The sequence below is a fragment of the Antedon bifida genome, chromosome 3, assembly GCF_963402885.1.
Source record: "Antedon bifida chromosome 3, ecAntBifi1.1, whole genome shotgun sequence".
Lineage (NCBI taxonomy): Eukaryota > Metazoa > Echinodermata > Crinoidea > Comatulida > Antedonidae > Antedon > Antedon bifida.
Window position 1 is genome coordinate 9,925,749 of NC_136228.1, and position 25,862 is coordinate 9,951,610.

The 25,862-nt window shown below is 34.5% G+C and overlaps 1 protein-coding gene and 1 long non-coding RNA gene across 2 annotated transcripts; one reads left to right on the forward strand and one right to left on the reverse strand.

The window, feature by feature from the left end:
• Window positions 1-334: 334 nt before the first annotated feature.
• LOC144837729 (uncharacterized) lies at window positions 335-17,214 on the forward strand. The gene is made up of 10 exons (XM_078692964.1): window positions 335-530; window positions 3,587-4,166; window positions 5,055-5,097; window positions 6,734-6,783; window positions 7,248-7,410; window positions 7,548-9,221; window positions 13,185-13,300; window positions 13,778-14,033; window positions 14,215-15,930; window positions 16,340-17,214. The coding sequence occupies exons 2-10, from the start codon at window positions 4,053-4,055 to the stop codon at window positions 16,381-16,383; spliced, it is 4,176 nt and encodes a 1,391-aa protein (XP_078549090.1). The 5' UTR covers window positions 335-530; window positions 3,587-4,052; the 3' UTR covers window positions 16,384-17,214.
• On the reverse strand, window positions 5,017-24,084 carry LOC144837735 (uncharacterized). Its single transcript, XR_013611547.1, has 4 exons — window positions 23,968-24,084; window positions 16,557-16,629; window positions 7,282-7,455; window positions 5,017-5,188 (listed from the first exon to the last, which is right to left on the reverse strand). It is a non-coding gene; the product is annotated as an uncharacterized LOC144837735 (long non-coding RNA).
• Window positions 24,085-25,862: the final 1,778 nt, after the last annotated feature.

The following is a 25,862-nucleotide window of genomic DNA, read 5'->3' on the forward strand; positions in this document are numbered from 1 at the left end:
TGTTACGTCAATGTGTATTGAATATGACAATAAAAGTAAATGTACAGTAAATGCACTTACTGGACAAACAGTACTACAGTAGGCCTATTATTTATAACATAATTTTTAATTTCCTCGATTGCCAAATTCAAGAACAAACGCAAATATAGGCCTATTGCAATTCAAGGAAAATCTTTAATATATCTCTTTATGACATTTATGAAATTCTTAATGATAATGGGCCTAATAAAAAACCGGACACCATATTCAGATCAGTAATTATTTTAGAAGATAACTTTAGAAAGAGAAACGTTACTCCCTTTTCCCCTCAAACTCATACTGAACCTTCATTGAACCATGACGAGCACGTGACATGACGTCATATTTACTGGAAAGTTTTGGATTTGGTTATATAATTATGGAAACACTTCTGTCTGAATGACAGAGGAATAGGTTGAGACATTAAGCGTGGGAAGAAATTTAGAAGGAGGAGTATTATTGTTGCTTTGGATGATTAATACAGTCAAATAACACATAATCAAATAATTCTGGTGAGTGTATTGATATTTCTATCTTACGATGGGGGAGGCCATGGTCTTTTTAAAGGTGCAGTGTTCGGCGTATTAGGCCTGTTTAATAAAATCACGGAGAAATAAGTTAGGATTCTCCATGATAAAATCTAAGTTAATACCGGTAGTTATATTATTATGCAATACAATTTAATTTGGTTGTATTTTTCCACGTAATCATGGATAACGCATTATTTTAACGCAGAGCACAATGCGAGAGAAAAATAATTGTTGATACTACTAGGCCTAAACCATGAAACAGCATATTTAATAAAATTTGATTTAAAGAGTAGACATTGAAAAAAACAATTGTATTATTTTAATTTACATTTTTGTTAATTGTAGGCATTTTAATACTTTGTTTCAACGTGTATTTTAATGGTTTTATTTTTATAACAAACTGGTTGAAAATTAAACCAGTTATTAATTCAGTGGAGTTAACAATGATATTGATAATAATTGTAAACTATTGTAAACTACAGTATATTCACCGCGTCGATACATCAGAATATTTTTAAATACAATTTCACATTTTTGTAAATTTCTTTAGAGAATAAATCAAAAACCACAACATTCACCGGTTTTATATTAAAACTTCCGTAATGCTATACATAATAGGTCTTATTAGCGTACCGGTACCTGATTTTAAAGTTAAAACCTTTGATTCCCTAGTTCAATTAACTCCATGTAGACATATTTGACCCGTTTCTATACGCAACATATTTAATTTAGTATTAAATTTCCTCTTTTACAAAAAAAGAAAAAAAAAAGAAAAAGGCTAAATCCAGTCGATATCATTGGCAAGGAAATCCATAAACTGACAGCAAACTCTCAATACACTTAGTAGGCCTAAAGTAATAAAATAAATTGTTGGTTATATTTTGGTATTTTTTATGCTTTAATATGTTTTCTATTCAAGTAAGAACAAACAAACACTTGAAGGCCTCCTGATTGGTCTCTCATCCACTATGGAGGAAACAAAATTTATTTTTTCCTCAATGCATCCACTAAAGAATCATCATATTTCATACCATTGGTAGAATGTTGATAGGTTTATCATAACCTGTTTCTTCACTGTAATTACCTATTTAAACACATGTATACCTGAAACTTACACAACGAGTTTTGGTACGTTAGTAAATATATTTATTCAATTTAACTAATTTTCATTTAAACTTTTCTTCTTTGATATTGAGTTTGATGCTATAGCCTATATTATTAGCAAAGGCAGTGTTAAACTAAGCAACAGACTACATTATTATGTAACAGGCTTTCGGCAATGTCAAATGTCGTATAGTGTTACCTGTATAAAATACGACTTTTCCTGTATCAATTAAAATCTCCTTATACAGCTGCCTACAAGTTGAACTTGAGTTATAATGCGAGTATAGCCATGTATAAGTCACAGGGCAAATCTAGTCTGGGAGGTATACATAATTTCATATTATAAATTGTTGTAACAATTGTGATGTAGGTCTAATATCAAATAATGATATTGGGAGGCTTTTAACCGGCTTGCAGTATCTCGGAGGGAAGAGGTAAAATAAATCTACTACTGTAGGCTTAGAGAAATTGTTTTTATGAATTCACTTGGGCTTCCGTTTGTCTCAGTGCATAGTAAAATTGTAACGGAGAAAACACGGTTGAAGAAGTGGTATTTTACAGTCATTACTTTAGGCCTAAATGTTTATTATTTGGTGTATGAATCCAAATCATCATCGCGTTTGCACGTTTAAATGAAAATCTGGATATTATGTACCATCAAATAAAAACACGTGCGTTTAAACAATATTGTGGAAAATGTAAATAAGAAATTGGCAGACACTTCGTATGATCGGAAATAATGTTATGCATACCGTATCGCGTGTAAACAGATGTTTGTTTGTGCGTAGTGAGCGCCACTTGTTATGTCAATCAACCCAATGAATAAGTTTATGTTCACACTAGGTCTTTATTTCATCCATGATTAAGCCTAATTGTTTCGAAGTTTATTACAAAATAAGCTGTACTAACATTGGGAAAATATACTATAAACTATCATACAGTAGTATACTCGTCGTTTGAGGACATTTCTATTCAGGGGACACTTCGTTGTGTCCAAAATACAATATAAACAATTGAGATTTATAAAACATAGGCCCTACTGAAAATAATCGTTTAAACGGTATTACTATTTGCCTACAGTTATTATGATAGTATGCCTACTCTCATGGTTAATTTATACTAACGAAACACGGCGTTTAAGTTAACGAGGTATGTTACATTTATTATATTATTTAGGCCTAATAGGCCTAACTATAATATTTCAGCAAGTCGTTTAAAATGATGATTTGCGCAGCAGCAATATCTGAAATTGACGGCTCATTTGGATCAAACTGGCCTCCATCTAGACAACGATTAATCAGGTTCATCCACGATATGGAATGTCTTTCGAATCGTGTCAGACAGAATTTTCATTTTTCCTTGGCTACATTTTAAAACGTTTGTTACAGGAAGTTTGGTAATTAAAATGAATTGCAGTTCATATAACTAATTACATACGATATTATAGTTAGAAGAAAAGTGAACAATGTAATGTTACAATTTGAACGGAATGTACTGGATAATATTAGGCCTTTGAAAACAGTAAGATCCTATAATATAGGTCTACAAACAATAATCATAAAACAAGTCTCATTTGGGAGTTTACTTGGTAATTGAAAAATTCCTTACAATAAAAGAGGCTGAAAGGTTAACAATGACACTCTTGATTCATTTTGAACCCCTACTGAAGAAAGCCTGTTGTTTTTTTCTTGTAGAATGGATAAAAATAAAGACGATTGCATAGCGGTTTTATTGGGATTGTTTATTCTTTGTTTTTCTCGTCCGTCTGGTTCCGTTTTAATACTATAGCAGACTATTCATTAAACAGACAGCATAGAAGCACTGCCGCCAACGGGCAAGCAGAGGTGTAATGAATGTGTCGAAAGTTATTAGAACGTCTAGATAATCACTCAATACACGAATAACAAAATGTGTCTTAATTATTATTTTTTCAGCTAGATACACCGTCGGAATTTATGACCTCGCAGTTAACTTTTGACCCGCTGAACACATTCGATTAACCTATATTGAAACTTTGGAATTAAAACTATGTAAAAGTGTATCTGTTGGATTTGCACACCTGGAACTATTTTATTGGATCATTGATTTGTCAGCAGATTCACACGCGTGATTACACAAGATACTAAACAATTCTGACGCGTATGGATATATCAACACTGTGAGCTGTTAATGGGCGGAGTTATCAACACGTTGTCTGCTTTCATTGGAACTATTAACTTCAGGCAGAAACTTTCTACCACTGAGCTTGGACATTACATGGCAGTGTGTTCAATATAATTGCTTTAACAATCGAATGGATAAAAAAAAGAAATGGATTCTGTGCTAAGAGTGTCTTTAATTGAGTAAATTCAATTATTTGTTCGTCTTTACGGATTTTTTTTTAACAAGTTACGTTGTAAGATGGTTGCTGTACGGTTAAAAAAACCAACTTCAAGTTCGTGTATTTTCATAATAAGTTTTATTGTCCTCTACTTTTCTTCTGGATCATTAGGCTCATGGCATAGGACAAATAGGGTAAGTATGTACAGATTAGACAATATCAATACTAGTAGTACTTATTAGGTAATTTAAACCCGATATACTTTCCACATAATAGGTTGTGTGAGACCTAATACTAAATGAATTGTGTCGCAACCAGGGGACATGTGTGAGATTACTATAAGGGGAAGATTTGGGAATGTTGCTCAACCCCAGGGCATGACTGATAGTGCACAAAAACAGATGCTATTTGGTGTATTTATTTTTGAACAACGATATTTTAGGGAGGGCATAAATTGTAGGTATAAAGTAAATTTAATACACTTATCTTACTATAAAAGAACTTAACCTAATACTTTATACATGATGTTACAGTAGTAGGACCCTTTTATGCCTATACTGTTTTATGAAAATCAAGTCATCGAACTGGAATAAAAAAGAAAGTTTTATTTATCAGCACCTGTAACCCATTTAAAAATTACCTGTTTAAAATCACTAAACAAAACATTGGCTTCCTATGCGTCTAAAATTGAGGTTACATCTTATCGTATATCTGATAAAGCAATATAAGCGTATTTAAAACTATGTTAAATAATTAATATATCTTGCTATTTGAAATTTAATTACGTAAAATATCCTTAATAATCTTTTCTTATTAATTTTGTAATTGTATGCTCCACTTCTGGGAGGTCATAGTATTCCTTTCAAATGTCAAATGTTCAGTTCTTTCGTTGTCTTTTTTTAAATCATAAGTTTTTAAAAAACTACCGGTATATAATATTAAAATTAATAGTCTGTTAATGATCGACAAGTAGGCCTACTGCAGTTACTGTGGTATAATGATTATGGTACGATACTGCTCAGAAAATTAATCAGTCAACACAAATAACAAATGCATATGGTTTTTTATTTTTATTTTTTCAGAAAAAAACGTCAAATAGTTTGAAAGGAAGACATCGCATTCCAGGTGAGTAAAACCTCATATAGACTTTGTTTTTTGTATTTTTCTTTTTCTGGTGTGTGAGCCTTCGAAATTTTCAAAAGTATACATCCACTTTCTATGGATTTAATATGGAAATAATAATTAATATAAAAAACAAACTATACTACTGATGGGAGACAATCATAAGAAGACACGAATACTGTGTAATGTTTTACGGTACCGTAAGACGAATCTATCACGTGTTTATACTGTGTAATGTTTTACGGTACCGTAAGACGAATCTCTCACGTGTTTATACTGTGTAATGTTTTACGGTACCGTAAGACGAATCTCTCACGTGTTTAAAAAAAAAATAGAGTACACTTATATTTCCATTAAATCTCGTCCAATACTCTAAAACATTTTCGAAATATTTATAACTTAATATCATGGTTTTGGCGCGTAATTCACCAAACTTTCCATGTGGTCTAAAGATAGAACAGATAGACCATTATCTTGAAAGATTAACCCAATGAGGCTCTCCTACGGCACTGGGCTTATAATGTATTTATATTAGGCTTAAGCCAAATGATAAACATACGAAGAGGGGTTATAACTATCTTTTAAGACGTTTTCATCAAGGTTCTATTTTTACATAAAAAGTCGTTGACATTTTGAACAAAGAAGATGCACTCATGGGAGTTGAACTTTTCTTTCGCTGATAGACGTCGTACAGAGTGACTTTTTGTCCATGTAATGACAGATATAGATGTTATGATCCTCAAACAAAAGACAAATTCTAGGCCTAAAAAATGCGGATAGTTCTTAATAGTAATACAAAAAAAACTGTTAAGCCAGACATACCACATACATAATTTTAAACCTTGGAGAATATTTTATTATATCTGTAATCATCTTAACGATTACAGAAATATTTTCAACAATAATACCAGAACTTCTTAAACAAACAGAATTATGACAAAACTAATACACATTATGACTAATATAATTTGCCTAGTGGGGTCTATTTTAATTCTAACCTTTTTTACTATTCGTCCGTAGGCGATTACAATAACGTTGTTTCAGACTAATGATATCAAAGCGATTAGTCACTCTAATCAAACAAAATCAAACATTACAATACAGCGAGTTTATTTCATTATCTTAATTCATAGCACTAGCTATACATCAAGCATATTAGGCTTGTTCTCATTAGGGGAAAGTAGACGTGTCTGTGCCGAGTGTTGCTGTATATGTAATGTATACAGACAACATTAATTTGCTTTTTTGAATTCTTAAGCATGTGTAAGGAAATAATACATTTTAACGAAGTTTGTGTTTCGATTGTGGAATAATTCTATTATACAATTTGCATGAGTCATTTTCACATGTTTAGAAAATGGTTTCAGTACTTTCTCAGAAGAAGTTCACAAACATCTCTCCAAGAAAATAAGCCCAGGTCTAAAAACCATAAACATCATGTTGGAAGATTGATTAAAAATTGAACCGGGCATTTATCGTTGCAAGGTTAACAAACGGCATAAGACAGTATAATAATTTTGTTATTACAAAATATTCACCAGAAAGACTCTAAATTAACTGTCCTATTTTATTTATGGTTAATAAATATTACAGTTACTTTTGTTAACAAGGCCTACCAAATGCTTTTTCTATTTTGCAGATATAAATGAGTGTTTACCAAATCCTTGTAAAAATGGTGCAAACTGTCAAGTAAGTTGAAATATATTTTATAAATGTTCTCTCCTTTTCTCTCTCCTTTTATATGTGTTGCTTAAAGTGCAAACATAATGTTTATTCGGAATCTAGGCCTATATACAAAACCTCAAATGTGCCTCTACGAAAATTCCAATATGTGAATTATTATCTCAAAAACAGAACGTAACCATTTCCTCATAAAATACACAGCCAAAAATAAATAATAATGATAGGACCTTTATACCAGCAGTATTCAGGTGACAACCCTAAAGGGGACACTTTGTTGTGAAATAAACGAGGGCCTACTTATAATCAGCAAACTCCGAAATAGGGGACCCCATTTAGAGGCCATTTATTGGATCCCGAAGGTTCCCCTTGTAATAGGGGTTCTATCAGGGAAGAGTGATCATTCTTCCCTGGTTCTACTAATTTAAAAAGGTGATTTAATTGTAAAAATTGATCCTTATTTTGATTTGTAGGATCTTACCAGAGATTACAGATGTTTGTGCTTACCTGGTTACTCGGGTAAAAACTGTGAGGAGGAGGTAGAAGAGTGCGCCAGCGAGCCATGCATGAACGGCGGGCTGTGCCAAAGAGGGTTTGCAGGGAAGTTCTTCTGTCACTGCTCACCTGGGTTTATTGGTAAGTATGCGCCTGGTGATGACGAGTGTGTGCCAATAGTAAAACCTGAGGGAAAATAGAAGGAAGTTCTTATTGGTAAGAGTTTTAAAAGTATATTACAATGATGGTCATTGTTACTTTACTGAAATCTTCCACAGGAACATTTTGCGAACGTACGAAGAATGAATGCAGTTCAAACCCATGTAGGAATGGCGGCATTTGCACAGATGGTCTTGACTATTTTAAATGCGAATGTATTGATGGTTGGTCAGGAACCATTTGCAACCAGAAGCTGGATAGTCGATGTGGTGACGTCCCGTGTCAGAATGGCGGAGAGTGCGTCGAAGGCAAACGTGGATTCCGATGTTCTTGTCCAGTTGGATTCGAAGGAAAATACTGTGATAGTCAAGTAGACGAATGTAAAAGTAATCCCTGTATGAATGGGGCTTTATGTGTGGATGGCACGAACTCGTTTACTTGTCTGTGTTCGTTTGGTTTTCGTGGGGTTAGATGTCAACGCAATGTGGATGATTGTCTGCCAAATCCATGCAGTCACGGAGGTACATGTGTTGACCTTTTGAATGATTATGCATGTAGATGCCCGCTGGGTTTCTATGGAAAATCATGTGAATATGATTTCAACGAATGCGAAAGTAACCCTTGCAAAAATAATGGGCTCTGCTTGGATTTAGAAGGGGATTATGAATGTAACTGTCCACAGAATTATGGCGGGAAAAATTGTGATGTTGACAGTTATGATCCATGTGCTGCTGAACCGTGTCAAAAAGGATCAACGTGTATTAAACAGGATGAAGGATCATTTAGTTGTATATGCAAGACGGGTTACACTGGACAGTGGTGTGAAAGCGAGATAAACGAATGCCTACGCGATCAATGCAGAAATGGTGCCACGTGCGTAGACCTGATTGGTGATTACATTTGCGAATGTCCACCTGGATTTATAGGCAAACACTGCGGAACGCATACAAATGAATGCTTAAGTGGACCATGCGTTTACGGAACGTGTAACGATCTTAAAAACGCGTTTTCTTGTGATTGCTTACCAGGATTCACCGGGGACCTATGTGACATTGCTATTGATTATTGTCATGACATGCCATGTATGAATAACGGTACATGCGTTAACCTGTTAGACAGTTTTGTTTGCATATGTCCACATGGTTTAAAAGGAAAGACGTGTGAAATATCACTTAACAGATGTTCACCGGACCCGTGTTTACACGGTGGTACATGCATAAACAAAGAAACTGACTTCGAATGTAAATGTCCGCGTGGATTTACCGGTAGATCATGCGCAAATGATGTTGACGAGTGTGTAATCAGACCGTGTATGAACGGAGGCTTATGTACAAACGTACCTGGGAGTTTCTTTTGTACATGTCCTTTTGGATTCACTGGAGTTTTGTGTGAAAGTTTCATCGATGAATGTGAATCTAGCCCGTGTCAAAATGGCGGCATCTGCGTAGACTCTGTTAATTCGTTTACATGTGCATGCCTACAAGGTTTCCATGGTGAACTATGCGAGTTGGATTCAGATGAGTGTGAATCGAATCCTTGCTTAAATGGCGGAGTATGTATAGATGGATCTGCTCGCTTCTCGTGTGAATGCACCATTGGTTTCAGTGGAAGGCTCTGTCAAGTTAATATAAATGAATGTTCATCATCTCCGTGCAGAAATGGCGGGACGTGTTTGGATCGTGTGAACGGGTACTATTGTGAATGTGTCAAAGGTTATTCTGGGTCACACTGTGGAACTGATGATGACGAATGTGCCAGTAATCCGTGTAAACATGGTGCTACGTGTTTACAAGGTAGGCATATTATGATGTTAATGTTTTAATCTTTATTGTTGTTCACCTTGCCTGTTTCTTCATTTCTTTATCTATGATGAATTAATGCATTTCAAAATTCTTAACGATTCTAATGTCGTAAATAATTTGAATATAAATATTTTAATTCTGAACGAGGTTTTAGGAAATTCCATGTCGGTTTTTTGAAATTTAAAAAGCTATCGATTAGGCCTACGATCAAAGATGTATTTTAATTATTGTGTATTTTAAATACACTTCATAATATTATTTAAAAATTGGTTCAGTCACTGTTTCTTATAAAATAGAATCTAATTGATAATATCAAAGGGATTTAACTAGAATGAAAACTATAAACCGATAAATATATATAAAACTCGCTTAAATTATAAAACCGGTTAAACTATAAAACCGATAAAAATAAAAACGGGTTAAATTACACTAAAACTGTTTAGGCCCAACCCGTTGTTATAGATCACAAGAAAATAATCGTAAGATCGTGTTTAAAGTACATTAGGATTGATATTATTCTGTTTAGCCTGCTTAGTGAAAGTGAGTACTAAAGTTAATGCAAAACACTGCATTGTGCATATTCAATTAATGAAATGTCGGTTCTGAAATCATTACTCTCTCTGTCATCGAATTGTCAACACAAATTACAAGCGTGTTTACGTGAACTCATAAACCGAATTCCCATGCTCCTATTCCCTTGTGCAGAAAACCAGAAACTCCCCTGGTAACAAAAAAAAGTTTCAACAACACTTTCAGCACAAATTCAGACAACAAAACAATGTGTAAACTCAAGATAGACTATAGTTTGTTATTATATTAACCAATCACAGTGAGTGTTTATTATTCGTTGTGTTGGACAACTCATCGACGTACATGTCCTTATCGCTCATTGGCTGAGCGGTTCTTTAAACTTTAATATTTGACGCAAGGGGATTTCAGGTAATTTTGTAAGATGTTATCGGCGTTCGGATTACTCACATATGTGATAGGCACATATTGAAATCAAATGTATTACCTTAACCGCATTGACAAAATAGGTGCCTAAACGTTTTCAAAGTCTAAATAGACGAATGTAACGCTTGGTTTACACTAGGACGCAATTAAAGCAAGTAGGCCCTACGCGAAAATCATTGACCAATCACATCTCGTCGCGTACCGCTGGTAGCTTTCTATTAGTAGGCTGTAAAGGTTTCAGTAACAATGTATACAAACATTGTTACGATGTAACTTTAATTGTTCCATTCTATTAATAATTTTTGAAAAATATCTTTTCGTTTATCATTTAAGATGAAAATGAAAATGGGTTTTACAAAATGTCTACTTTATAGCTTTCATGTTTTGATTATTATATAATCATCATTACCATAGCAAATTCTAAAATGAAATTATTAATCAAAATAATTTATTATTAAAAATAATAATTGCAATAAACTAATAGGCTTCTCGATTTAAAAAAGATACTAATGTCAATTTACGACATTTCCCTGAACCCAATGGGTCAGGTTTTTATCTTCTAAAACTTGATTTTAAGTTTTCATTTTCGTTTTATGTTGTTTGAATCAAATTTGTGTAATGGCACGTGGTAGATTAATGTCAATTATCAAAACATAATTACTTTAAGATTAACCGTTCAGTGTTTTAAATCAAGACGCTTTCAGAGTGAACTATACTAAGGTGTGTATGCAGTGGCGTAACGCAGAGACCCGAGTGCCCTGGCTTAGGAACCTTAAGTGGCTCTCCAACGCTAGAGGCCTCATGTGTTTTTAGCCTTTTTCGACATATTTAATGCCTAATTCCTCTGGACACTGCTCAGAGGCCCCCATAAGATCCAGGGCCCCTGGGTTTAGCTAGTGAGCGCTCATAGCTGTTACGCCACTGTGTGTATGCTTAAGCTGTCTACACTATCAAACTTTATGTGACAAAACAATGTGATATGCCCATTTATGGACATGATGATGTCATATCACTACCATATTTGGGTATATCACTACTATACTTAGGCACATCACACCATTTTTGTCAAACTAGTTTTATAGTGTAGACAGAGCTTTATATGCCCCTCCACAGCGACACTGCGTGACATGATCAACTCCGAGAGATCAATTCAGATTATTTGCGATAATTATAATATGTTTTGTATTGTTAAAGTGAAAGATGCTTGTGTGACGTCAGACATCAGCTAATCTTTCGTGAACTATATAATTCACAGGAAATCTTTTGCAATAATATTTTTGATATCAATCATTACTTTTGATGAGATCAACGAACCGTAGTAACAGTATGGTACTTATTTTTATATGGATAATTGTTGTATCATTGTAAATTAGCACTTAAATATTGTAGGCCTATTATCCAATGGATTGAGATAAGTAGAAAGGTAAAATAAAGCTTCAATAGTGGTATAACTAGAACCTCTATTTTGTTAAACCCATTCAGGGACACTCCTATACGAAAGGACTTCGCCGTGGAATGAGAAAAAAAAATAGTTTTAGTACTAGAGCCAATTCTGTTGGGAGAATATTTCCCGTAGGTGTCTCCTTGATATGGGTTAGGCCTATATTGTATCAATTTAAGCTCTGTTTGCACTATCAAACTAGTTTGATTAAAAAAGTGTGATGTGCCCAAATATGGTTGGTAGTGATATGCCAAAATGTATGGTGATGGTGATATTTATGACATCATCGTGATCATATATTGGCACATCACATATTTTTTCACATAAAGTTTGATAGTGTAGACAGAGCTTTAGAGACCTTCCATAACAAAAAGGAATGAAATCAAGGAGCAACTTTACCAAGACTTAAGCTCAGTCTACACTATCAAACTAGTTTGACAAAGAGTGTACCCAAATATGGACATGATGATGTCGTATCACTACCATATTTGGGTATATCACTATCATATTTGGCACATCATCACACTGTGGAACCGTCCTAATCATGCAAGAAATCACAATACAATACGTTATTTTAATTGGGTAGGCACATTGCTTAAACCATGGAGAAAATTTCTCAATGCTTAAACGTATTCAAGAACAAGATCGAAACTTATCAGATAGAACAGTGGATTAGAAATCCTATTGATCCTTGTCCACGGGGGTATTAATAGTACTACAAACACGTGTGGTTTAACTGTGACGTGTAATAATATTCAAGTGTGTGAAAATGACGAACGTTTGCTAGTCTAATAATTGGATTAAAAGCTTTCCAAAATCAAATTCGCATGGAAAGAAGCCATGAATCATGAGGCCTTGAATAGAACACTTGTGTTGAAACTACACATAGTTGATTAACCGGCATAAAGTATTGTATTACATTGTTAATAGGGATAAGTTTCAACAGGGTTTCTTTAATATGAAGGAAATAAAATCTACATGGGCTTATAGGGCATTATCATAAAGTTTTAGAAATGAAAAACCGGGTGCATAATGTGTAATTTACGTGGATTCCCAATTAAACAGGTTTATTTAGAAGTATCGATGAATTATGAATGAATTAATAAATGTCGATGAATTAATAAGTACCGCTGAATTATTAATGTCGCTGAATTAATAAGTATCGATGAATTAATAAGTATCGATGAATTATTGAGTATCGATTAATTAATATGTACCGGTATGTTGAGCCGTGAAATGTGCAAAAAGTCACATTGTGCAAACAACCACATTTTTGTGCAAACATGGCACTCTCAAATGTGCAAATCTGTAAAAATGTATAATCCACTAATGTGCAAACATCACCCCGTTAAATGTAAAACGATCAGTTTTGACGTTAAATGTGCAAATGAAATTTTACAAATGTGCAAATCGTTTTTTTCAACCAAAACACGGTATCGTATCGATGAAGTAGCTGACCAAACTACATAGATAAGCTGGTACGTGATTTAAAGGCGGTAGCAAAAAAACTGATTTAAATACATCATTTTGTTTAATGAAAACATATCTGTTTTCCACAGGGGTCAATTCATTCAGTTGTTTCTGTAAACCGGGGTACACGGGTAACACGTGTGACGTCAATATTGATGACTGCTTCCAGGAACCGTGCTTTAACGGAGCTACCTGCGTAGACAAGGTAAGTTATTAAACAAAATCAGTGACGTAATCTTGCTAAAAACAAAAGTGTTTCTTCTGCCAAAGAAATAATTGCTTTAAAACCATGTGAGTAACTCATCACGCCACCACTGTTAACTTACGATACATCAGGACCAGCACCCAGTGGCGTAACGCAGAGGTCTGAGGCCCCTGGTTTAGGAAACTTAAGTGGTTCCAACGCTGGAGTCTTTGGGCGTTTTTAGGCTTTCGGCATATTTCAATGCTCTGGGAACTACTCATGGGCCCCATAAGCTCCGGGGTTTAGCCAGTGAGCGCTCATAGCCGTTACGCCACTTCCAGCACCAACGCCGCCGGTGGTGATGGTGGTGATGATGATGATGATCGTGAAAGGGAAGAAGAAGAAGATGGTCACTACAGATCTAATCAATATTAATCTACATTACGTCATGTTTTATTAGAACCCAAGTAATTATGTAACCAATTATGTTTTTTACAGATCAATGATTTCCAGTGCCTTTGCAAAACTGGTTTTACTGGTGAAACTTGCAAAAACGATACAGACAGCTGCGCCAATGACCCTTGCAAGAACAACGGCATCTGCTACTACAACAGCGGCCAACGTCTCTGCAGATGTCAGCCTGGGTTTGTTGGACAATACTGCCAGGAAGACGTCAATGAATGCCAGAGCAGTCCTTGTAACCATGGCGTCTGCATCGATGGAAATAATGGATACACATGCTACTGCAATCCAGGTTAGTGAAAGTTCTTCTTAACGAAAGAATTAATGAATATGCATGAAGCGATGATGTATTATTGGAAACATTTAGGCTGTTCGGCTGTCTTTGTCACGGTCCGCCGGAGGCAGGTAGGGACGAGCTACATGTTTACCAGCAACATACTTACCTAATATCTTTAAACTATTTTCTTTACCAGGCTATCATGGTCTTACTTGCAAACATGACATAAACGAATGTCATAGCTCTCCTTGTCTACATGACGCCGAGTGCATCAACGAAGTGAATGGTTTCAGATGTGTTTGTCCGTCCGCTTTCGAAGGTGTCGTCTGCGAATTAGATGTTAACTTCTGCAATTCTGATCCATGTGAATATGGTGGTATATGCGTACTTGATAGAGGTGTGGGATATGCATGCCAATGTCAAAGCGGCTTCGAAGGCTCAAACTGTCAGTTGAATGTCAATGAATGCAAAAGTTCACCTTGTTTAAATGGAGGAAAATGTGTCGACGGTAACGATACGTTCGTCTGCGTCTGTCCAGCAGGCTTTATAGGCGACACATGTGATGATGATATTAATGAATGTGCCTCTAATCCATGTGCCATCAATTCTACCTGCATTGACCGTGTAAACCACTACGTCTGTGTATGCGCAGATGGATTTGAAGGGCGCCATTGTGAGTTGGAAATTCTTGAGTGCGGCTCAGATCCGTGTCTTAACAACGGCTCTTGCGTTGAGCATGTCAGCGGATATGAATGTATTTGTGTCGCTGGATTTGAAGGCCGGCATTGTGAGGCTGAAGTCTTCGAATGTATGAGCAACCCGTGTCAACATGGTGGCAGATGCGAGGACAATGTGAATGGTTATTCTTGCTCCTGCGCTAAAGGTTTCACTGGAGAAAATTGTGAAGTAAATATAAACGAATGTGCCTCGTCGCCTTGCCTGCATGGAGGAAGGTGTGTTGATAAAGTTGGGACGTATTCGTGCAGATGCCCAAAGGGATTCAAAGGACGGTATTGTGCGGTCGACCTCGATGAGTGTGCATCCAATCCTTGTCGTAATTCTGGTGTCTGTAAAGATCTTGTTAATGGTTTTATCTGTTTATGCGAATCGGGCACGACTGGTGAACTATGCGAATTACAAGTAGACGAATGCGCTGGTAACCCTTGTATTAACGGTGGCACATGTATTGACAAATTCAATGGTTATAAGTGTCTTTGTTTAAGTAACAACTACGGTGAAAATTGCCAACACTGGATCGACGCCTGTGCAAGTCAACCATGCCAAAATGGTGGCGATTGTAGCTCACAGCATGGAAATATCACGTGTGATTGCCAATCTGGATTCACTGGAAAGACATGCGCAATAAATATTGACGAATGCGCATCAAATCCATGTTTTTATGGTAACTGCATCGATGGTGTAAATTCATATCATTGTTCGTGCGGTCCAGGATTTTCAGGCTCGAGATGTGAAATGAACAACGACGAGTGTAAGAACAAGCCATGTACCAACGGAGCAATTTGTGTAGATCAGGTCGCGGGGTACAGGTGTATCTGTATGCCCGGCTACGGAGGTCTAGGGTGTGCAGAAATTCAAGACCCTTGTCTGTCAAACCCGTGTAATAACCACGGAGTATGTGAACTAACAATGGGCGGGAATTTCGAATGTGCGTGTTCGTATGGTTTCACGGGTGAACTGTGTGACGTAAAATACGTAGATTCGTGCGTTTCATCGCCGTGTTTGCACTGTGGACAGTGCATTAATACATTGAATGGATATGATTGCAGGTGCATGCCGGGATATGACGGACAGTTCTGTGAAAATATAATCGACTATTGTCTGAGTTTTCCATGTTTAAATGGAGGAGACTGTGTGGCGGAAATTAACGGATTTAGATGTATTTGTCGAAACGGTATGCGGCATTTTTTTAAAGTGTAGTTTGCTGACACTTATCGTGTCTGAGTTTATTACTATTATTTACGATTATACAAGAATATAATTTAATAACATACCAAATTTTCCTACCATGAATGCAAAATTTTTATTCAATGTTTTAGCCTAGGCCTTGCTGCGTTTTAACTTTTATAGCCAACATTTATTTATTATAATAACTTTATTTTATTACACCTTATTTATAGAGGGTGACCCTAAACAGCGTACTATGCTGACAATCAAAGGGCCCTCTTGATGATTTAAAGTATAAGTGTGACAGTGGCTATGTGAATACTAGTAACTAATACTAATTACATAACTGTATATTTACGATTATTCTGAGTATTATTATTGCCAAATAACAAAATTGTATGCTTTTATTTTACTAGGATATCAAGGAGACGTATGCGAATTAACCAAGGCAATTCCGTGAACAGCGCCACCAAGCGTTGCAAACTTTTTACTAAGTTGATGGTCTTTCAACCAGACGTTTTTCACGAGTCAACGTTGGTAATGGACAGTTGACTGAACCAACATTGAGGACAATTCCCAGAACAAGTTTGTTCAATGTTTTTATAACCATTGAAGAACAAACAAAATTCGTACCATATTTTCAGTTGAGGAGTTTGAGATCGCCTACGTCAAAATGTCCTTCTTTTCTTCGTCGACAGTAACAATACTGCAAGATAAAAATAAAGAAAGTTGAACCAATATGGAAATTAACAAAACGAATATGAAAAAAACATAACATAAATAAAACATCTCAGAAACTTTATAACAAAAAACATACCTAGTTTTTCTTTCGATCTTAGACTTACCTGTAGTATTATAATTATATTTTTGAAAATTGAATTGTAGGTAATTTATGGTAATATATTTATGTATTATATTGTAGCTATATAATTCCGTTGTATAATTTAGATTTATGCATACTTGTGATGACGTTTTATGTGTTGTTTAGTGTATTAAAAACGTTATATTTGTAGGCCTTTTGTGTTTATAAATTGTATGCCTATACTTGCAGCTGATGGCCTAAAAAGTAACGTTCTTTGGCGATAACGTTCAATTAGTGTAAGATATTGTTATAAAGGTTTAAGTTAAACATCTAATGTAAGTAAGTCTCCCTGAGTTCTTAATAGATTAAATTCAAATTAGACGATCTATGCAAACAAAAAATATAGTCCTAGATTTGCGCGCTTCTAATTTACAGCAACGATACCGGCCTACTTTATTTACTAATTCTTAAAATGGCAGTTGTCTGGTTATCTACGAACTTGTTGCTATTGTATTGTTACGACATACACTGGGGGGGGGGGGGGGGGGATGAGATTAAATGAATGATTAAAATAAGATGTAAAGAGACGTTCATTGGGCTGGGTTGGTTTGGGATGAGGTGACCTTCGAGAGGCTGGGATTTTCAGAGTGCAGGGATCGGGGCTTGTTAAAAGAGCTTAGACATTTTTGGAAAAGAATGGCTGAGAAAACACTAATGGGATTTTTGGTATTATTGAATATTTTATATTTGGTATAATGTTATGTTTCGAATATTTATTTATAAAATTAAACTAATTTAATTTAAAATATGATTTGTTAAATGTATATAATGCTTTCTATCAACGTAAATGCTTTCACCTTTATTTTATATTATTGTATATAAATACGGTATAAATATTGTAATTATCTTTTGTATTCATTGCTATTAAACATGTAAACACAATCAATGGTGTTAGGTCTATGTGTTATGTGTTTTGAATGTAAAGAAGTACTGCTTAAATAACATAACGCGGCCCAATTTTTCTTCTGGCACACTGGACCGGATACGGGCTTGATGTGAACGCAACTTATAAGGATGACTCTTAAGCTTGGTTCCCAAACAGCGCAACAACGTCGGACGTAAGCGCAACGTAAGCAATTTGACCAATTATCCGAACTATCGTCCTTGCGTTGCGTAGCTTTAGCTGAGTAAAACGTAGAACAGATTGTACAGTAAATGTAATGCATCTTGCGGTGGTGACTTATGTGTTTGCTGCCCACTATAATTATCTGGCTTCATTTTACCTGCGATTAAAGTTGAAACTGGTAACAAGATTAGCTTAAAGGGCAAAGAGGTAATAAAATAATAAATAATAATCAGCTTAGTAATAAGTTTTCCAGTGGGTATAATATTTTCTTTAGATCTACATCACATCACTATTTGGGATAGGTTCGATATCTCGATTTAAAAAAAAACACTCACGTACCCTAGTAAATAATAAAGATAACATTTTCAAGCAGTTCATTTGATATGGACCAACCGATAGTACTCTACTATCTACTACTGTTATTTACTGCCCTCTATATCTCAACACTTTATTAACGTATTAAACAGGTTTAAATCAACATTAAGTAATTTGCATAACTTTGTCTGACTGGCAAAACTAATCAACGCTCGAATTAATGAAGTGTTGTGAATGACGTCATTCAGCGCATTTATTAAATTTATTTAAGTTATTATAATTAGAGTTGTCTTGGTAAATGGAACCTTAGCTATTTAGAGAGCATTGTGTTCTAACTCAACCATCATTTATACAATTAAGAAAGTACAGAACAGTAATGAGTCATTATATCTAACACAATTGAAAAGTACATTAAAATAGGTTAAACATAGGACGGTCGATCCTTTATACAACATATCATTTATTTTTGTGATTCATTTATTATGTCGTTCGATTTAATTTAAGATAAATTTTGTCTTTGAAACAACACAACTTCACTAATAAAATAATTTATTTATCAAAACGGAAAGACCAAACACCACGGTAATGAATAAGTGACGCCTATACTAATATATGCAAAATACAGAAAATGTGTGGTCAGAAAAAATCAGCATTGTAGTCATGCTACATGAGTGGCCCAGCGGTTAAGACGGTGGAACCGTAATACCTTGCAATATTAATATCGGCAAGGGTTCGAACCTCACTCGCTCCATGGTTCTGGTGGTAGAACGAGTCTTCTCGGATAAGGACTATAAACCGTAGGCCCAGTGTACACATTTGGCTCATGTGCACTTTAAAGAACCTCAGTACATCTTTCGAGACGAGAAGGGGGTTACCCCGGTGTACTAGTATACACACAGATACTGCCACTCATCAAGAGGGCCCCTTGATTGTCAGCATACGCTGTTTAGGGTCAAAAAGCTACATTGTAGATTATTTGATAAAACTCTTAGAAAGTAGGAAGCCTTTTGCCATGTTTCCACCTGACTGGTGTTTAAAAAATTAATTAAACAGGAGATAGAAAATAATGTACAAATTAAAACGTCATTTAGAAATGCAATGATAGTTACATTTTCGACAACTAAAAAAAAAACTGTGTCATGACGGAGTAATTGAACAACGCAGAGACCACCAAAATATTGCGAATTATAATTGATTTTTGCGACTTTCTCCTGCGTATAAAACCATTAGTATTAAATGTCTTACTTAATTGTGCAAGTGCTAACGTCATATTGTATACCACACACAAAAATAGTAGTAGAAAAAATTAGTTTGACCAGGTACGTCCAGTTATAATCAAGAATTAATTCTAACACCAATACGTGATAATTGACCATTGTTGGAGCCTACTATACCACGAACTGTTTAATATGTCTTGAATAATTAATTTTCAGGTGAATATCTGTAGAATATTATAATTAAATTGGAATATTGATTAGTGTTAGATCCAATATCTTAATGGTTTCTATAAAAAAAAAATGCATTTATTACAAACGAGGCAAAAAGGATATTAATCCGAACAGACCCATGGAAATATGTCATTCGTTATAACTATTCGTTTATTATAATATATAACAATAATGAATATTTATACACTATTTGTTTTTATAACACAATTACATTTAACGAGAGGCGGCCACGGCCATTCGAGAAGGCATTTTGAATATCGTATATCAAACTCTAATAAAACATAACAAAATATTGTGTAACGCGTACCTAAACATGTTGACTGAACATAATAGTGACATGTTGACTGCTAAAACGAGTGGAAGAAAACAACATGTAGCTATAAACACGTTTAGGTTTTAAACACGCTAAACATGGAATTACGTGTTTAAAAGTTAAATGTGTGGAAAAAGTTGTTATATTTTTACAGTGTACATTCTAAATCTCATATAATTCTAAAGCATGGTGACAATGGCTTGTTGAAGCCATCAACATGATTGAGAAAGTAAACGAACTTCTATTCCTACAGGCTATCTGAGTAATCAAACGTCTCTTGAATAAAATAAAACATCCGTGTTGCATGCTTCAAGGGAAATTATGTTTTTAGTATACCATAATTAAGCGATGCTTTTGATTATCTTTATAAGTCCTAGTGGCAATTACATGTATCCTGTTATACACTATATATTCAAAATGTAGTCGGCGTTTAAACATACTGAATATATCGGGGGATATCGGGTATATTAACAAAATTGTCTCCCAATCAGAAAGACGGATACCATCCAAGTTCAATGTTCTCATCCGACGGTCATTAATTATCTAGGACTGGAATAATTTGGTGTTTAACAGACGTTTAATCGCCAACAAAAGATCGAAGGGACTTTACAGTCAGTCTAATAGCACGGTATTTTATTCCCCATTTTCCCCTATTTTACGAAAACGTCTGGCATACTGTAATCTGTGTACGGATGTACCGATAATTTATAGCTTTCTTTTTAACAAAAATGACCACTATAATACGCGCAAATCCAGAGCTCATTCACCAGAGGCCCCGGAGCTTTTGGGGCCCCTTAGCAGTGCCCAGAGGAAAAAACAGGCATTACAATATGTCGAAAAAAGGATAAAAACGCCCGAGGCCTCCAGCGTTGGATGGAGGGCCACTTAGGGTTCCTAAACCAGGGGAATCAGGTCTCAATGTTACGTCACTGCTATCGAGTCTATACGTCAACCTGCGCATGCCGAGAAAAATGCTTGTTACGTCATGAAATCAAACTGCGTCCTTTATAATGATGCATTTAAAAAAAAGGATTGTACCTGATGATAATGGAGTTCTAAGAAAAACACAGGGATTAGAAGGATTGTTGTTGGGTGCATTGCACTAATTAAAATTTACTAATAAAAAAAAATAAAAAACTAAATAATAAATGAAAATTAATTACCTATTATTTAAAAGTACTGTATTAATACAACTTACCTACTATAGCAGTTAGTTATTCTATAATTATATTTATATATTTATATAGGCCAATATTGTTTATAACCTACATGTTTATTGCATGTTTATTAAGCTTACTTGCTTTCGAAATTAAATTAAAAATAAAGTTCACAGTACTCCTGAAAGTTGAAAACCCATGAGTTAAATAAACCTAATAATTGTGACGTCAATGTGTAATCGAGAACATAACAATAAACAGCAACGGTAATTTAATCACCATTTATTTCATATACAATATGAATTTTTTAAATAAATGCGATGTTCGGATTAGTTAGGCCTAAATGCTTAATTTCCCAATTGGAATGATGCATATGCATATCATATTCCAAAATATATTATATATTGTACCATAATTGTTACAATATAAACATAATATTTAATTAAGTCGATAATTATACTACTGTAGGCCTATAAATAATTTCACTGAAGGAAGAAAATTAACAAAAATCTTTTAAGTAATTTAAATTTTCTAATAAAACCGTATGCAAAGACGTTTGAGTCGGGCGAAAATCAACTACGTTTGATTTGAGCGCAGCGTATTATTTTAATATACGTAAGAAATTACGTAAAGACTGGTTCCCACTAGAACGCAATGCACGACGTAAGTCGCAACGCAAGCGAATTGTCCAATCAAAAGCGATGGATTATTCGAACTGTCGCCTGTGATTGGTCAATTCGCTTGCGTTGCGGCTTACGTCCTTGCGTTGCGTCCAAGTGGGAACCAAGCTTAACGTGGCTTTGACGTTGGTCGTCGAGATGTCCATTAAGTTTATTTTCTGATTTGGTACCGACTAAAGGAATTATTAATTAATAATTATTATGGATGTCAAACTAATAATACCCTTGAGTAGATACACGCATACTAAGCTCATCCGGTCGTTAATGACGGAGGACTATAAGGGCATTATGCGTTTTATGAATTCAATTAATAAGAACTATTTCTAATCATTTATAGCAAGACATTTTTCAGGAAGGTTCTCGAAGCACGCGCATATCCATTTGTTTACAAAGTGGGCGGAGCTTGCGCGTTGCATGTTGGGAAATAGCGTTAAAGTTAACGTTTACGTGCTCGTCGTGCGAAAACTCACTATGAAAACAATTCTCATATATTAAATGCCGATATGTTTTTACTATAGAATATATTACTATAGAATGTTTGGTTCCCACTACAGACGCAACACAAGGACGCAACGCAAGTGATTCGACCAATCACAGGCGATGGATTATTCGAACTGTCATTGGTCAACTCTTTATTAAGCGATACAGTATCAATTCAATTCAATTCAACTTAACATTTATTTCTTCCTTCACGAAAATGATGTAAACATAATAAATTCCAGTAAAATATATAACGAGTCAAGAATGAAAAAATTGATTAAAAAGTATACAGCCCAAGAAGATAGAAATCTTGTGGCGGGTCAGCCTATTTACAGACACAGGTAATACGGACTAAAATACAAAAAAAAAAACAGAATTCAAAATACAGGACGTATGGACAGGGACATAACAAGACAGCAAAAGGAGGAGATCGGTGGGAGAGTTCAGTGATATAAAGAAACATTGTATAGTTTCACTCAAGATAGAGTGAAATGAATCAATATTAAAAGATTGACTATTTTGAAGAGTCTGCTTTAATAATTCTCTAAAGAGTTAGATTCACTTAATAATCGCCGATATTGAATAATTTAAGCGTGATCTGAATTCTAAAATTTGCAGAATCAGTCATAGACACCAAAAACAAAACAAAAAAAGTCTAAAAAATATAATTGATTTTTACTGATTTCCTAGTGCAAGTACTATCGCCTGACATTAAAAACAACTAAAGCTTATTAAAGGCACAAAACTGTGTAGTAAAAAATGTTATCAGATGACTAAATATAGGTAATATAACTAATTTTCTAGTATTTTTATTCAACTTCAGGGTTTTATATTCATGCTATAGCAACAAATATCCACCGTATATCTACCACCCTTTTTCACCGTCTAGGGAGTCACCAGACATGTTATTACATTAGGTTAAACTACATAACTACTGAAAAAAAGTCTTCCTGGTTTTTATAGCAGAATTTTGCCAAATTTTGTATTTGACCATTTTAAGGGAAATTCATGTTTTTTCGTCTTGATTTCTATTACAAATATTTGATTATGTACAATTAAGATTCAGATATATATATATATATATATACACTTTTCTATCTTCAATGCGAAAGGCTGTTGATTTGCTATCTAATGCCATTTGTGAAAACCATCGCCATAAATATATTCAAAAATAACATATCTACAGGCCTAAATCTATATATATACACACAATGATATTCATCACTTACACTGACGAAGGGCTAGTGTTGCCCGAAAGCTCTAACTTTTCTGGCTGTTTTACTTTATCGTTTTGATTTAGCTTTTCGCTTTTTTTTTGTATCTCCATTGAAATCCAGCCACTGACACCCACAGCATTGTCATTTTATCAGTAATTTGCCTTAGGATTTATATACACAATGATATAAATACCTGTTGTGGACCCATCCTACGACAGATTAGAAAGGCGTGAACAAAATTAAGACGTTAAGGTTCATTTTCTAACATCGATTAGCGCCTCATACTTTCACTATTCAACATTGTAAAACGCAAACAAATAATGTATATGACGATATTAAGACGCTATTACATTAAGGCAATTGCTTAACAGCAGTCAAACGGTCTGGTAAAGTGCGTTCCATACATTTAAAAAATGAGTTGTTGTAGATGACTTCTCTCTTAATTGCGACTTTACATTACAGACCTAGACACATAGTGGAAAATAATCGGGTTTAGCCCGCCTTACCAGATGTAGGCTTTCAAGTAGGCCTAGATGAGAATAGACGAACCGCCGCGCCCGAAAGCGAACTTGTTGGATGAACGTCTTATGCAGAAAATATTTAAGCACAAGCCCAACGCTTCCCATACTAAGCATGCTATGTATTTAAAAGATTTGCATAACAATTGGTGTACGTATTCTTTTCAGAACCATCAAGTGTACTGATCCAGACGGCTTAAAAATGAAAAAAAAATCTTAATTTCCTTCAATCCTACGACCTACACATTCAAACCTACACATCAGCTCTATTAAAGATGTATTGTCCCCCTGATATTTTTTTTAATAATTTTTTTGTTGAATATGCTATTTTAATGTCACATAATAATTATCCACTTTGACCAAAAATTGGATCGAAAAAAAAGTATTTACCTGAAAAAACTGTAACATAAAGCAAAAAAAAGGTCAAATTGGCTGCCAGCCAATGGTTTTTGATGGTGAAATTTAACCATTTATTTTGTCATTTTATAAGTGAAAACATATTTTTTTGTCTATGGAAGTGATTAACTTTATTAAAACTACAAAATAACATATTCAAAGTCTGATTTAATTAATCTTTTTTCATGTTTTTGGGGGACATTACATCTTTAAGGGGACAATACATCTTTAAGGGGACACTCCTGTGAAACAAACGCCTACCTTATTCACGGGGACACCCCTATTAAAGGGACAGTTTTAACGAACAAGATGAAATACAATCTTGAACACTATGACCAACCCCTATTCAGGGACACTTTGTTGGGGAGTTCCAAGTTTTACGTTTTATTAATAACGTTCAGTTTTCGATGCTTCGTGTTCTCGATATTTTAGTACCCCGCTGTGTCGGTAACTTAAAAGAAAAACAAATTACTATTGGCAATATCAAAATACCACACGTGGCCTTAATATCTTTTAGACATTTTATTAATTAATAATTTAATTATCTAGAATGAAATAAATACAACCAACCCTCAACAAAATACCGCTTTAAATCAGAAATAATATAGCCTAATAGGCCTAATATATATATATGTACACTGTAATAAATGTTAATACATTAAATGATTATATGCTAATTAATCAAATAAACTAGGGTTAGATAAATTAACGCCCTTTACTAGTTAAGCATTTTAGCTATAATTCCTAATTTTGCAGTATATACATTCATTTGTTTTTATACCAGTTTCAATTTGTTTTCCAACAAGATTTCTTAGATGTCTAAGGTAATGTAACTTAATAACATGTATATAACCATCTTAACTGTACTTATGATAGTAGAATGTTGATAACATGTCAATGAGAATGTTGATAACATGTCAATGAGAATGTTGATAACATGTCAATGAGAATGTTGATAACATGTCAATGAGAATGTTGATAACATGTCTATGATAATGTTGATAACATTTCTATGATAATGTTGATAACATGTCAATGAGAATGTTGATAACATGTCTATGATAATGTTGATAACATGTCTATGATAATGTTGATAACATGTCTATGAGAATGTTGATAACATGTCTATGATAATGTTGATAACATGTCAATGAGAATGTTGATAACATGTCTATGATAATGTTGATAACATGTCTATGATAATGTTGATAACATGTCAATGAGAATGTTGATAACATGTCTATGATAATGTTGATAACATGTCTATGATAATGTTGATAACATGTCTATGAGAATGTTAACATGTCTATGAGAATGTTGATAACATGTCTATGATGATGTTGATAACATGTCTATGAGCATGAGAATGTTGATAACATTTCTATGAGTATGTTGATAACATGTCTATGCGCCTGAGAATATTGATAACATGTCTATGAGTATGGTAATGTTGATAACATGTCTATGAGTATGGGGATGTTGATAAC